The sequence below is a fragment of the Dama dama genome, chromosome 16, assembly GCF_033118175.1.
Source record: "Dama dama isolate Ldn47 chromosome 16, ASM3311817v1, whole genome shotgun sequence".
Taxonomy (NCBI): domain Eukaryota; kingdom Metazoa; phylum Chordata; class Mammalia; order Artiodactyla; family Cervidae; genus Dama; species Dama dama.
In genome coordinates this window covers 31,695,010-31,708,676 of record NC_083696.1, presented here as the reverse complement: position 1 = coordinate 31,708,676, position 13,667 = coordinate 31,695,010, and the positions used below count along the sequence as shown (strand labels likewise).

Below are 13,667 nucleotides of genomic sequence, written 5' to 3'. Positions count from 1 at the left end.
TCAAAGAAAGTGAAGAGAATTTTATGTCCAGTTGACTTTGCAGAGCCTCGCAGCCAAAAAAATAAATGTGCGTGCGTGTGCAGGCTCAGTGGCTTTAGTTGTGTCAGACTTTGCGACCCTGTGGACTGCAGCCCACCAGGCTCCTCTGTCCATGGGATTCTCCAGGCAAGATTACTGGAGTGGGTTGCCATGCCCTCCTCCAGGGGATCTTCCTGACCCAGGGATCGAACCCACGTCTCCTGCACTGCAGGCTGATTCTTTACCCACTGAGTCCTCTGGGAAGGCCCCCAACCCAAATAAATAAAGTTAATTTTGATATGATTCTTCTTTAGGTGGAAAATGTCTTCAAGGAATTTGTTTAAAAGAAAAGCATACAGGTGTGCTACTTTCGAGCGCTCTTCTATCTGGGAACGCTTGCCCAGCAAGCACCCCCAGCAGCCCTCCCTATGCATCCCTGCCCTTAAGTCTGTGCGGCTCGTCTGCACACTCCCGGGGCTTGGCAGGTGCTGGCTGTCAGTGACCACCAGACAGACGAGCACGTGGAGATGCAGCGTGGGATAAAGGGGCGTAGAGCCCTTAATCCTTCACCTGGTTTCCTCATGAAACCTAGGACTCTCACTGGAAAGTAAGGTGGATAAAATTACAGGTTGAAATCTTGATTTTATTTCAAAATGATAATCCGAGGCATGGTTCTGACCACTTTCGAAGGGCTCGTGAATTAGAGAAACAGTTCTGTGAAGGCTCCAGTCAGATCTAAATGATACCAATCAAACTTGTGATTGGCAGAGACAGCCTCTTTAATCATCAGGGATTTTAAAAGTCATCCACCCTGATTTCGGAGTATCATAAAAAGTAAAAATTACTTTTATTTTGTCATTTTTCCTTTGCAAATGTTTTTAGCAGCAAACAGGACTCTTGTTTTCCTTACTTCATTTTTACGATCATAGTAGTTATATGTCAATTTAAAATTAGAGAGGGAAAAAAACTAAAAGCCCTTCAGTGGCACTGCTCATCCGTAGGAGGCTCACATAATAGGTGGTAATTCATGTTCATGTTATCAATTCTACAAATATCAATAAAATAAGGTTTGTAAATTGTAAATACAGCAGTAGCAGTTCACACGTTTGACACGCTTTCACACAAGGATTCAGTTGACAACAATAAATATAATTTCCCCTCTTCAAAACAAACAAAAAGGATTTATAAAGGAAAAAAAGGATTAATTTACTTGGAGTTTATCAGCCCACTATTTTTAGTGTGCTTTGAAATAATTAAAAAGCTTGAAATTGTATTCAATGAATACTGGCCCATAGTTACATTTTTTTTTTTTTTAAAACCTGTCTTAAATACATACATCATGGCTTTCTATTGAAATCCTTAAATCTGTAGGGATCTGTAGTAGGTAAGACTGTATTAAACATTTTTTTCCTCATTAACAATTTCATTAAGTTAAAAAAAATCTGACATTTCCCTTAAATGTTAAGTTGAAGCCTGATCTATGCTGCTGTGTCCTGTAAAATGAACCTAATTTTCAAAGTGAATGGGACGCCTGAGTGGCCATTTAGAAGGCGGCATTTTCCTTCCCTCATGATTCCTGCTGGGTCCTCTTCGCTGAGGCTTTTCCCTGAGTCATATATTTACTGGAAAGGCTACCTAGAGGAGGGGAAAAAACAAAACCCAACATAAATGAAACAGGCCTCACTTCATCGTAAACGCTATACAACTACTTCTTACGGTTAGTATTTACAGAAACTTCATACTCGGCACTTGTTTTGAATCAAGTCATCTGGCTAGGTATGAAAAGGTATAACAGAAGCCTCGTCATATTCTTTCTAAATGCAGATGAGCTGCTAGAGTGACGTCACGTTATGACATGCACGCTCACCTCATACTGGTACAGAGGCCAGGAGAACTTTTTAAAGCTCTGCTTTGCATCTGCAACCAAACAGAATAAACTCCAAAGAATTCTTTGGTCAGAAATAAATATCTCGTGTCATTACTCTGCAGACATGAAGCTGTGAGTGGTGACATGGTAGCCATAACTTATTGATTTAAAAGAAAAAAAAGGAAATTTATTGTATTTACAGCTGAAGGACAGAAATGAGGACTGCTAATTACATGCACACCACAGAACAGTTAATAGATTTTGTTCTGGAGTCAAAACAAGCAGTTCAATGAAACAAGGAAATTGACAAATTCTTAAGTGATCACTTACAAGAAAGTAGTATCTAGCAAAGGATATACACACATTGATTATACACATTTCAAGCCAATGGTGGAAAGTATGGATTGTTCACTAACTGGTATTGTGTCAAACAAGTAATTTTGGAAGGAAAGGGATAGATAAGTTTCCTTCCTCACATCATACCTTTCCTCCTTACCTAATTTCAAATGAATTATAGAATTAAATATGAGAGAGTCAAAGTGTAAGAAGTAGTGAATATTTTGGAGTGGGGAAAGAGTTTCCTAAGTATACCGCATTATGCTTTACTTATTAAAAGGGCTTTCTATTCTTAGCACTAAAGAAATTACAAATTCATAGAAAAAAGACAAACACTAATAGACAGCTGGTGAAAGAAAAAGCAACATATGAAAGAGAAAAAAAAGTATGTAAGTAGATAAAAATTAATCAATATCAGTGGGTAATCAAAGAAATGCAAAGTAAAACAAGGTATCAATTCTTAACCACTAACTGCTGAAGGAAGAGCAGAAGGACAGCTAGGTGTGCAGAAATTTTGCTAACGGAATATTCATATAAACCACAGAAACCTTGTAAAGCATGCAAATAACACAAATGTCCAGAACTTGTGATATGCCTAATTATAAACACAATAACATATTAGGTATGCAGAGAAGGATAATTAATAACATGAAAAATGAAGGTTATAAATCCTCATGAATAGTATTTTCATTAAAACTAAAAATTAATAAAAAAAACACATTTGAAAAACACCACTAATCAAATACGTATTGCCTCATTTTGGTTATCTGTAAAATGAAGACAATAATACCTATCCCCTTGGAGTTACTGTGAAGATTAAATAAATTAATATAGGTAAAACAACTGAACAGTACCTGGCACACAGAAAGTGCTCAATCAATGCTAACTATTATCATTACATTGATGTAAAAAGATGAGAAGATTTTATCTCCAAAACTGAAATAATAGTTAATGCTTTAAAATGGGACAAGTATAAATGGCTTTTACTTTCAATTTGTCTAAACTATACTTTCTAAAATGTCCAAAGTCAACTTATTAAGTATGCAAACAAACTTATGCCCCCTCAAAAGCAAACTTTCCAAAGCAAGATATCCTGAGAGTCAACTCAGTGAAAAATCAGTGATATGGCAGGAAGAATCAAAGCACTCTATGAGTATAAATACTATATTCATACCACAGATTGTCTATTGGTCAAAAATTGTCTATTGGTCAATGTCTTTGACATTCTAAACTTCATGAAGTACTGAGGAAAGGCTTTTCACTTAAGGGACAAAAATTTACATCAGTACCTCATATTCTACATACAACCAGATAGAATAAAGATCTAAATAAGAAAAATAAAGTTTTAAAGCTATTAGAAAAAAAATACAGATGGATATCTTTACAACTTCAGGTGAGGGAAAAATTTCTGAAAGACAACCCTAAAATCATGAATCACATATCCATGAAAACTAATCAGGGAAAACCAATCATCTAATTATCTCAAAATTAAAAACTGAAGTGGTACAAGGCAAGATATACTGGAAGAAAACATTTAGAATGTATGTAATAATAAATACATGGTATTCACAGCCAGTAAGCATATAAAAAGGTGCTTAGCATCACCAGAGTAAAAAAAAAAAATATATATATATATATCTATTAGAAAACCACAGTATTTTTTCACTCATCATATTTGTATGAATAAACACTGTTGATGTAAGTGGTAACTGTTTCAGCCAATTAGGGGGTATCTGACAGTATTTAAGTTGAAAAGGCAAATATGCACATATGAAAATGCTCAAATACTCAAATCCTATAGAATCTCTCAAATATGCTCAAGAAGACACACAGAAGAGTGTTCACTACAACACTGCTTATAACAGCAAAACACCAGACATAATCTAAATGCTCATGTACTAGGTGATGTTTACATAAAATATTCTGTATTCATACGATGCAATACTGTAAAGAGACTAAATCCATATACAACATATATAAATTTCAAAATCATTGTTAGATATAAAAGGCAAGTTGTAAAACATTCATATTATACAGTGTGAGTCATTTAAGTTTAAAAATTCACCAAGGATACGTATATTAAAGTATATACATGTTAAAGGATACATATTAAGAGTTTAAAAAAGAACGGGTACCTGAATTCTTATTAATAATAAATGACTGAAAAGAAAATATGAAAAAATAAGGCCAATTCTCTAGTAGATGAGTAGTTGTTATATTATTTAGATCTTTAAAAAATTTTTTGCCCAAATGTTAAGAAACAGTTCTAAGAATACTTTTAGTTTTATTACTTATCACTTAAACATGTAGTCCCCTGTATACATACATACATACATACATATATATATATATATATATATATATATGGGTGTGTGTGTATCTATGTATATAAAAATCTCAACATACCTGAAGAAGCTTCATGTAAAAAAATTCACACACAAAAAGATAAAACTATGGGACTTCCCTGCTTCAGTGGTTGGGACTCTGTGCTTCCACTGCAGGGTTTGATCCCCTGGTTGGGAACTAAGAACTTGCATGCTGCACGGTTCGGTCAAGAAAAAAAGATAAAACTACTATAAATAAAATATGAATTTTTATGTAATCTGGGGGAAGAACATGAAATTCTTAAAAATGTGTAAGCATGACTTGAAACTACCATACAGTTGGCTAGCTCAAACTACTAAAACAAATGTATCCATGGCAAAATAAATCATAAATGAGGTTGAAAGAATAATAAACTGGTGATGATGATGGATACTATAACATATTTGACAAAGCATGAATAAATTTCTAAGTAGAAAGAACTAAAGACAAAAATGAATACTCAAAAATACCAAGATGTAACATGAAGAAATACAAATGAAAATGTGGAAAATTGTTAGAATTCAATGGCAAGAACAGAACTTCAAGCAGACTGGCAAAAAAGACTATCCTAAATGAAGCAAGGGTATGGGAAAATTGTGACTGACTCTCTGAAACTGTCCACAATCACAATGTGGCATTATTGGTATCGCTGTCAAAATATGGTTACTTTTAAACCTATTATTCTCCTAAGTGGGAATTTATCCTGAGGAAATAACTAGACAAATATGCAAACTGACATTGCAGTGTTTTATATAGACAGTGGTCTTCAACCTTGGGTACATGGTATTAAGCTATTCCTGAATAGCTTAAGAGGACAAGTGGGTTGAGTTTTGAGAGAGTTGACCACAGTGCTTCAATTTTTATCTGAGTTCTTTTTGAGAATGTCTTTGTCGCCCAGGTTTTGGGGTGGTTCTCAGGAATCATACCACTTTCTCTTTACCCTTTCACAAGACAGAGAGAGACACGTGTGTTATAACCATTCACCTCTTAATGTGGCACATTACCCTAAGTGAAAAAGAAAAAGCCTTGGGAGGCAGAGAAGCACACAAAATGCTGGGATCTGTAGCAACATGTGAATACATCTAATAAAAACCCAAATTTTTAGCTTTCATAAAATTAACTGGTAGTTGATAACCATCAGAATAAGTTCTGATGATACGATTTATGTGATTTTTCGGTGATTTGATTAAAAAGGAATGAAAACAACTGAGTGGCACTGTTGTATCTTCCCTTCCCAGACTCCAAGACTTATTTCTATTCCTTGTAATTTGCTATTATAAAGACTAATGAGGTTTCACAATGTTTATGAAGTATAAAACAAAAGATTAGGAAGAGAAATGATTCACTGTTTCATTTGTGCATTAAGTAGTACTACTCTGAAAATAAATGAATGCATGGGATAAAAGTCTCATCTAATTAAATGAAAGTCATTTTCAGTAAGTAAACATAGGAAGCAATTTTTAATCAAAATTTGTAACATTGGTTTTGGTCAATTATATTCTTCTAATAACTATAAACAATTTAGAAGACATTTTTACACTTTGAGATTTAACAAAAAGCTGAAAAATTCAATTTATATGAACACTTTTGCGGCCAGTCAATAAAATGCTTGAAATATATATGATAAAAATATATCATCTTAAGATAAAATTCCATGGAAGTGAAACAAAAGAATTCAAGGAGAAAAAAAAAGATGTAAAATTTCTGCAATAATATTTATATTTCATTTGATACATTTAAAAAGACTGATTTAAAAGTTTTGTTTTTAAAATGCCAATATTTTCCAAAAAAACCTCCAGAAATTACATGTTTTGCAACTATGACAAAAAACTTAGATGTCAACTTAAACACATACAAGGAGATATATGGGTGGTTCAACATTTTGGGAGCGAGTATGCAAGCAAAAAAGTTTTGAAGACACTGATATAACAAATATTTGAAAAGCACTAGTTCCATTAATAAAGAATGGTTAAATACATAATGTATGTTCATATATTGGAATATCAAGAAGGGTATGAAAAACAATAATCTATATATTCACTGATAATAAGATCTTCCCATATGGTTTTCAAAAAGTGCTTCTATTATTTTAAATTTACTATCATAAAGACCACTGTGCTTTTGTTTTTTAATAAGTAAGCTTTAACATCCTGGTCAAGGAAAAAAGTATACATTATCATAAAGGAGAAAAGATATTCACCAATCTCTTATAGCATCTCCAATATTTAAGATTTCAAACCCTTGGATTAAAATGGAATAAACAAAGACACAGAGGTAGTTTCTTTTGAAAAGTAATTTTCTTTCCAAAAACAGTAGAGGATTAAGAAATAGACAAATGTTAGTTTCTTGAGATTCTCATACAGTTTGTGACTATGGTTCTTCAATCTCCACATACTCTTTTGTTAGAAACTTCTGTTATATATTTGTCCTAGAAGTTAGACAGTCAGAGCATAGTTGGAGACTTTCTGTTCACTACAGCAATAAGAGTAGTAATAATTTATCAAGTGATGTGTGCCAGATACGGTGTTAAGGGCTTTACATATATGAAACTAATCCTTACAGTTGCCCTGTGAGATATTAGCCCCAGTTTATGGACAAGGACACTGAGGCAGAGAGGCTCACTAACTGGACAGAGGTAATGGAGCTAGTAAATGACTGGGTTGGATGTCAAGCCAGAGTAAGTCTGACTTTAAAGCTCATGTTCTTGATCACTCTCCCACTTTTCTTTACTCTGTCAAAATGAGTCCACCTCTCATCAATGAAACTTACTGAACATCGAAGGCACTGTTAGCTGTGTGTATGTGACGGAGGGAGGAATCGAGAGCAAGGAAACTCGTGGGATTTCCCATCTACTGCTGTCTCATTTGAGAGTCAAGAACCGTATGTAGCTTAGTGGAACGGAGGAAGTATCAGGAGAGGAAAGAGAACTTGGATGAGAACTCGGATGTGGGTGGCTGCTTTAACCTCAGCAGCACAAGACAGATGGTGCTATTGCCAATTTTATAAACGGGACACCTGGAGCTCAGAGGAGCTCACCTCTTTCTTCTAAGGTCAATTCAGCTATTGCCGAAGAGCAGGGGCTGTACACACTAGCAGGTTCTCCTCAGGAAACCACCCATGCATCACAGATAAAGTCTGTGAAAAGGAAGAGCTTTCTGGAAACTTAATCCTACTTAATGTTGAGACATTTCACATAACAACATACATAACTTGTGTAAATTTTTCATGGATAAATTTGACAGTATTAATAGTTGTCATTAACTTGAGGAGTTTATTAGAAAAGATAAGTTTTAACCACTTATAAATTTTTTTTTCTGGTAGAAAGCAAACTTTATTGCAATAACTTTTTTTTTCTGTAGTAAGCTTAAGTTTTATGGTTATTAAAAAGATTTATAAATACGTAAATCTTTCACTCAGAAGATAATTTACTGAAATCCTAACCTACTGTCAATTGGTATTGCCATTTCTAGGTATATGTCTAACATCTGTACTTTTCCCCCACTTAAAATTTTACTTTCAAGATGCATAAAATCTTTAGCAGAAGCAATGATGACAGATGTCCTGCAGGACACCAAACGCCATCGGCGCCCACCAGCAGAGGCTCTCACAGCATCAGGTACTGTTCTAAGTGCTTTTGCATAGATTTTGCAACTGTCCTATAAGATAAGTATTATTATTATCCCATTTAACAGATGAGGAAACTGAAGCAATGGAGGATAAGATCACAAAGCTACAAATCACACCGCGCAATCTGACGGCAAAGCTGGTATTCATAAACATCTTACCTTTGACAAAACAAATCGCAACTAAGCAAGGACCAGTATTTTCTTAAGTAAAGTGTTCTGGAAATACCTATTCAAGGCTGAAGCTTGTAAAGACAACAGTCTTTTCGCTTCTTTACATCTGGTAACTATGTGACCTTCAAACTCTCAGAGGATCTATGGGAAACAGCCCCACACTCTCCCATCCACTCTCATTTGCTGAAGGAGCTTCCAGAGCAGCTTGTCAATCTCCTCATCCATGTTTCATGGCCACTCCCACTATCAAATCCTCTCAGAACAGACCCCATTCTCATTTTGCTCCATTTCATTTTGAGGGTTTTCCCAGTAGAACTTTTCTTATTTTTAAGTCCATGCATTCCACTGAGAACAATTACAAAACCTTCCCAGGAAAGAGCTGCTCTTGCCTGTTCTTACAGAATCTCCTATGTCTTCACCTTTCATGGATACCATGATCCCCTTTTGGGTAAGGGTGGTAATTCTTTGAAGATTTCTGTTTCTCTTTGCGACATTCTACCTCAGTCTGATTGTAGAGAAACTTGATGCCATTTCAAATGGTTTTCCCAATCATTAAAAAAACACAACTGTAAAGTATTCACATATTATAAAAATAAAGGCCTATTTCTAAGTAGATCATTTTATATACTTGAGATAATTCATCTTGGTACTAATAGAAACAGAAGTACTTAAATAATTTAATAATTCAATTTATTTTCCTTGTTAACATTCGAAGTAGAGACGGCCAAATGCCCTTCACCTGGAGCTTCGTTAGCTTTCCCAGGGTGAGACCACTGCGCCCTGGCTTGTTGCAGCCTGGGCTGGCGACAGCAGGGAAGAGCTCTATCTGCTGCGGGGCTGGGGAGGCTGCCAAGGTTCTGGGAGTGCTCTCTCTCAGAAACTGACACCTGATGGGACAGACGGCTTGGCCTCTTCATTCTCTGTAACTAACACAGGCATAGCTCCAATCTACAAGCAAACACTGTTTGCACCTTAGCAATAACATACAACACGTAAAAGCTGACCACAAAATAGGTGGCTTGTTTTACAATATATATGAAACTGTCAGGTTTTATCAATGAAGCTTTAAGTTCAAAAACTTGAACTTTTCTCATCAACTATACAATCAAGTTAAAAAGAGTACACAAGCTCTATTTTTTAAACAATTTCCCTTCTTTAATCCTACTTTACTGAAAATTAGAGCAGAGAAGAGAAAGAGATATTAAACAAAACTAGTTAAGTGTCTAAAGGCCAGCTGTTTGCATCATGTATTATAGTTTCATCCCCTTAAAAAAAAAAAAGCTGAAAAAGTGATCCATTATATGTTAGTTACTTTGATTTTTCTTTTACCCCTCAAATTTCTCCCTTCTATTTCAGGATTAAAACTACTCTTGAAACACCAAGAAAGGCCTTCATAGCATCCTATTTTCCCCTCCCTTTTAGCATCTATCCTTGGGCCTGGGGGGACTGGGTAGGGATGGGGTCCCTGGCACGGAGCCATAGCTGAGGTCAGGTACCCTACAATTCTTTCAGCACTTCTCAGCACAACTCCCTACAAGCAGGTTTTTTGGCCCCCTATTTCAAAGAAATGACTCTTTTCAAAGTCACAGTGAGGGACTTCTGTGTTGCCAAATAAAATGCTGCATTCTCAGTCCTCGTTGAACAGACCTATCAGAAGCAATTTGCACAAAGCCAACTGCCCCCTCTTCGAGGCACTTTCTCCATTAAAGCTCCATTAAAAGATCAAACTCGCTGCTTCTCCATCCCTACTGTTAAACATTTTTTTCTGAGGGTGTGTGTCTGTCTCCTTGGTTTATTTTGCCTAAGCCTCTACATGCTTTTCTCTTTTCTTTCTGCATGTATTTCCTAAGTGATTGCAGTCAGATCCAGGGCTTAACTACCATCAATTACATACTGATCATCCTCAAATTTTTATCTGCAGACTGGACTTCTGCTCTAAATGCCAGGCTCCTTCCTATATCTACTTGGCTATTCAACACCTCTACCACAATATCTAGCAGGTCTCTTAAAACTTATACATTTAAAGCTGAACTCTATTTCTCCCCATAGCCTGTTCTTCCTGATGGTTCCCCAGCACAGGAAATTAAAACTTCACTCTTCTAGCTGCTCAGAACAGAAAAATCACAGTGTCACCTCTGAGTCTCAAAATCTCAGCATTTTCTGTCATGCCTTATCATCCAACTCTTCAACGATCATGTCAGCCCGACCTTTAAAGTCTCCAGAACATGAGCAGGCCTCACTTCCTCCATCCCTTCCACCCATGTCCAAGCTGTCCTCATCTCTTCTCTAACTACAGAAGGAGCCTCCTTGTTGGGTTTTCACCCCTGCCTCCTCAGCAGCCATAGTGAACCTTTTGACAATTCAGATGACACCACTCCTTTGCCTCCAACAGCTGCCCATCTCACATAGAGGAAAAAACCCATCCCTCCCACTGCTGAAGGGGTTGTGTGACCCACCGCCGTGTACCCTGACCTCACCCCCAGTCACCCTCTTCTCCCTCATCTGGCTTAGTGTCGCCACTCGGGACAAAACTGTTTTCAGCTCTGTTGTAAGAGTCTAAATCCAAGTTCTTCTCGACTTGCTTCTTCCTTTCACTTTGATTCTTTGCTGAAATATTACTTTATCAGAGGCTGCCTCCTTCCCAACATTCTCTTTTCCTTTTCCTTCTTTATATTTCTTAACATCTATCGCTGCATGAAATATGTCTGTCTCTTTTCTGACAAGAAGGCAGAGTAAATGAGAGAAGGGGCTTTTATCTTCAGTATTTAGGCCCACACACCGCACTTGGAGGGGGTGGGTGGGTGGAAGGTGTGGCTTAATATTTGTTGAAGGAACCAGTAAATGACATAGTTGAGAGAGAGTGTTCAGGCACACGATTACTTTCTTTCTTTGGTGGCAAATAATCTCCATGAGGAGAATATACTGCTGACAAGACAGTGGCAATTTCAAAGCAGAAACAAAATGTGTAGAAGAGGAACAAATAATTAGAGACTATGGTTCCTATTCAAGGATGGTATAAGAATCACCTAGAACATTAAAAAAAAAAACACAGGCCTAAGCCTAACCCTCGAAGAATCTGATTTAGGAAATGAAGGTAGGGGCAGGGCAAGTCTATTTTTAAAAGCTCCCCAAGTTATTCTGATGTCCAATCTCTGTTAAAACCACTTATTTAAAGGAAGTGCCTCAAAAGGCATGTGGTACACTATGCAGTAAATAAAATAACACACATTTGTTTTTTTAAAAACCCACATACCTGACTGGGGACTCAAAAATATAGATGTTTTTTGTTTCTTTTGGTCTTCATGTAAAAGCACTGCCTAAAAAATGAAATAGACTGGTTTACAAAGTCGAAAGGAACAGCATCCGAAACAGTCTGAAAACTGTAACCAAATCCAAGGAGAGCTGAAATTAGGCATGTGGGTGGCAGAACTTTGCAAGTTAATCGACAAGCAAGACACACCTGCAGGACCCCCGAAAGGCACGCCCGGCAGCCGGCGCACAGCAAGCTCACCGCTCACGGCACCGCGGGCGGGGCAGAGGAGCCGCCGGACCTGCCCGGCCCCTCCCGAGCACCTGGCCCAGAGCTGCTTGCACTCACGGAGTGTTTGCGGGAGAGGCAGAGACGGGAGGGTTTCCTGCTCGGGTCTGAGCTAGGTTTACCTGAACAAATGTGCCAGCTGGTCTCAAAGGGTTTTGTGAAGAAGGGGATCCAAATACACAATCTGATTTAGACAGACCTGAGAAAGAAATGAGCACTTTTTGTTCTTACTTTAAATTGAAAACAGTGGCCCTGTTTCAAATTTTCACAGAAAGATTTTCTGTTGAGGTGACAGAGCTCTACTCAAAATATTATGTGGACAAAATTCTAATGTATTAGAAGAAATGGGACGGAAGAACATAATCTTTAGACAGAAGCTGATTATTTTTAATTGCTATTGGAGGAAATTCACCATACTTTGGCCCCACTCCTCTTTTACTTCTCTTTAGTGTGTGTGTTAGTCACTCAGTCGTGTCTGACTCTTTGCGACCCTATGGAATTCTCCTCGTGTGTGTGTGTGTGTGTGTGTGTGTGTGTGTCTGTGTGTTAGTCAGTCACTCAGTCGTGTCGGACTCTTTGCGACCCTGCGGACTGGAATTCTGTGTGTGTGTGTGTGTTAGTCACTCAGTCGTGTCTGACTCTTTGTGACCCTATGGACTGGAATTCTGTGTGTGTGTGTGTGTGTGTGTGGTAGTCACTCAGTCGTGTCTGACTCTTTGCGACCCTATGGACTGGAATTCTGTGTGTGTGTGTGTGTGTGTGTGTGTGTGTGTGTGTGTGTGGTAGTCACTCAGTCGTGTCTGACTCTTTGCGACCCTATGGAATTCTCCTCGTGTGTGTGTGTGTGTGTGTGTGTGTGTGTGTGTGTCTGTGTGTTAGTCAGTCACTCAGTCGTGTCGGACTCTTTGCGACCCTGCGGACTGGAATTCTGTGTGTGTGTGTGTGTTAGTCACTCAGTCGTGTCTGACTCTTTGTGACCCTATGGACTGGAATTCTGTGTGTGTGTGTGTGTGTGTGTGTGTGTGTGTGTGTGTGTGTGTGTGTGGTAGTCACTCAGTCGTGTCTGACTCTTTGCGACCCTATGGACTGGAATTCTGTGTGTGTGTGTGTGTGTGTGTGTGTGTGTGTGTGTGTGTGGTAGTCACTCAGTCGTGTCTGACTCTTTGCGACCCTATGGAATTCTCCTCGTGTGTGTGTGTGTGTGTGTGTGTGTGTGTCTGTGTGTTAGTCAGTCACTCAGTCGTGTCGGACTCTTTGCGACCCTGCGGACTGGAATTCTGTGTGTGTGTGTGTGTTAGTCACTCAGTCGTGTCTGACTCTTTGTGACCCTATGGACTGGAATTCTGTGTGTGTGTGTGTGTGTGTGTGGTAGTCACTCAGTCGTGTCTGACTCTTTGCGACCCTATGGACTGGAATTCTGTGTGTGTGTGTGTGTGTGTGTGTGTGTGTGTGGTAGTCACTCAGTCGTGTCTGACTCTTTGCGACCCTATGGAATTCTCCTCGTGTGTGTGTGTGTGTGTGTGTGTGTGTGTGTGTCTGTGTGTTAGTCAGTCACTCAGTCGTGTCGGACTCTTTGCGACCCTGCGGACTGGAATTCTGTGTGTGTGTGTGTGTTAGTCACTCAGTCGTGTCTGACTCTTTGTGACCCTATGGACTGGAATTCTGTGTGTGTGTGTGTGTGTGTGTGGTAGTCACTCAGTCGTGTCTGACTCTTTGCGACCCTATGGACTGGAATTCTGTGTGTGTG

At 38.1% G+C, this 13,667-nt stretch overlaps 1 protein-coding gene across 8 annotated transcripts in view; it reads right to left on the bottom strand.

Moving 5' to 3' along the window:
* Positions 1-640: 640 nt before the first annotated feature.
* The window catches only part of TUT7 (terminal uridylyl transferase 7), a 59,568-nt gene continuing 46,541 nt past the window's right edge, over positions 641-13,667 (bottom strand). For 4 of the 8 annotated variants that reach the window (XM_061163713.1, XM_061163710.1, XM_061163711.1 and 1 more), the window contains exons 27-29: positions 12,043-12,119; positions 11,636-11,699; positions 641-1,653 (exon numbers count right to left, since the gene is read on the bottom strand). In XM_061163713.1, coding sequence (XP_061019696.1) covers positions 1,586-1,653; positions 11,636-11,699; positions 12,043-12,119 — 209 coding nt within the window. In that variant the 3' untranslated portion in view covers positions 641-1,585. Of the gene's footprint in view, positions 1,654-2,050; positions 9,309-11,635; positions 11,700-12,042; positions 12,120-13,667 lie in introns of those variants that run through there. The other 4 variants (XM_061163714.1, XM_061163717.1, XM_061163718.1 and 1 more) reach the window with 4 other exon arrangements.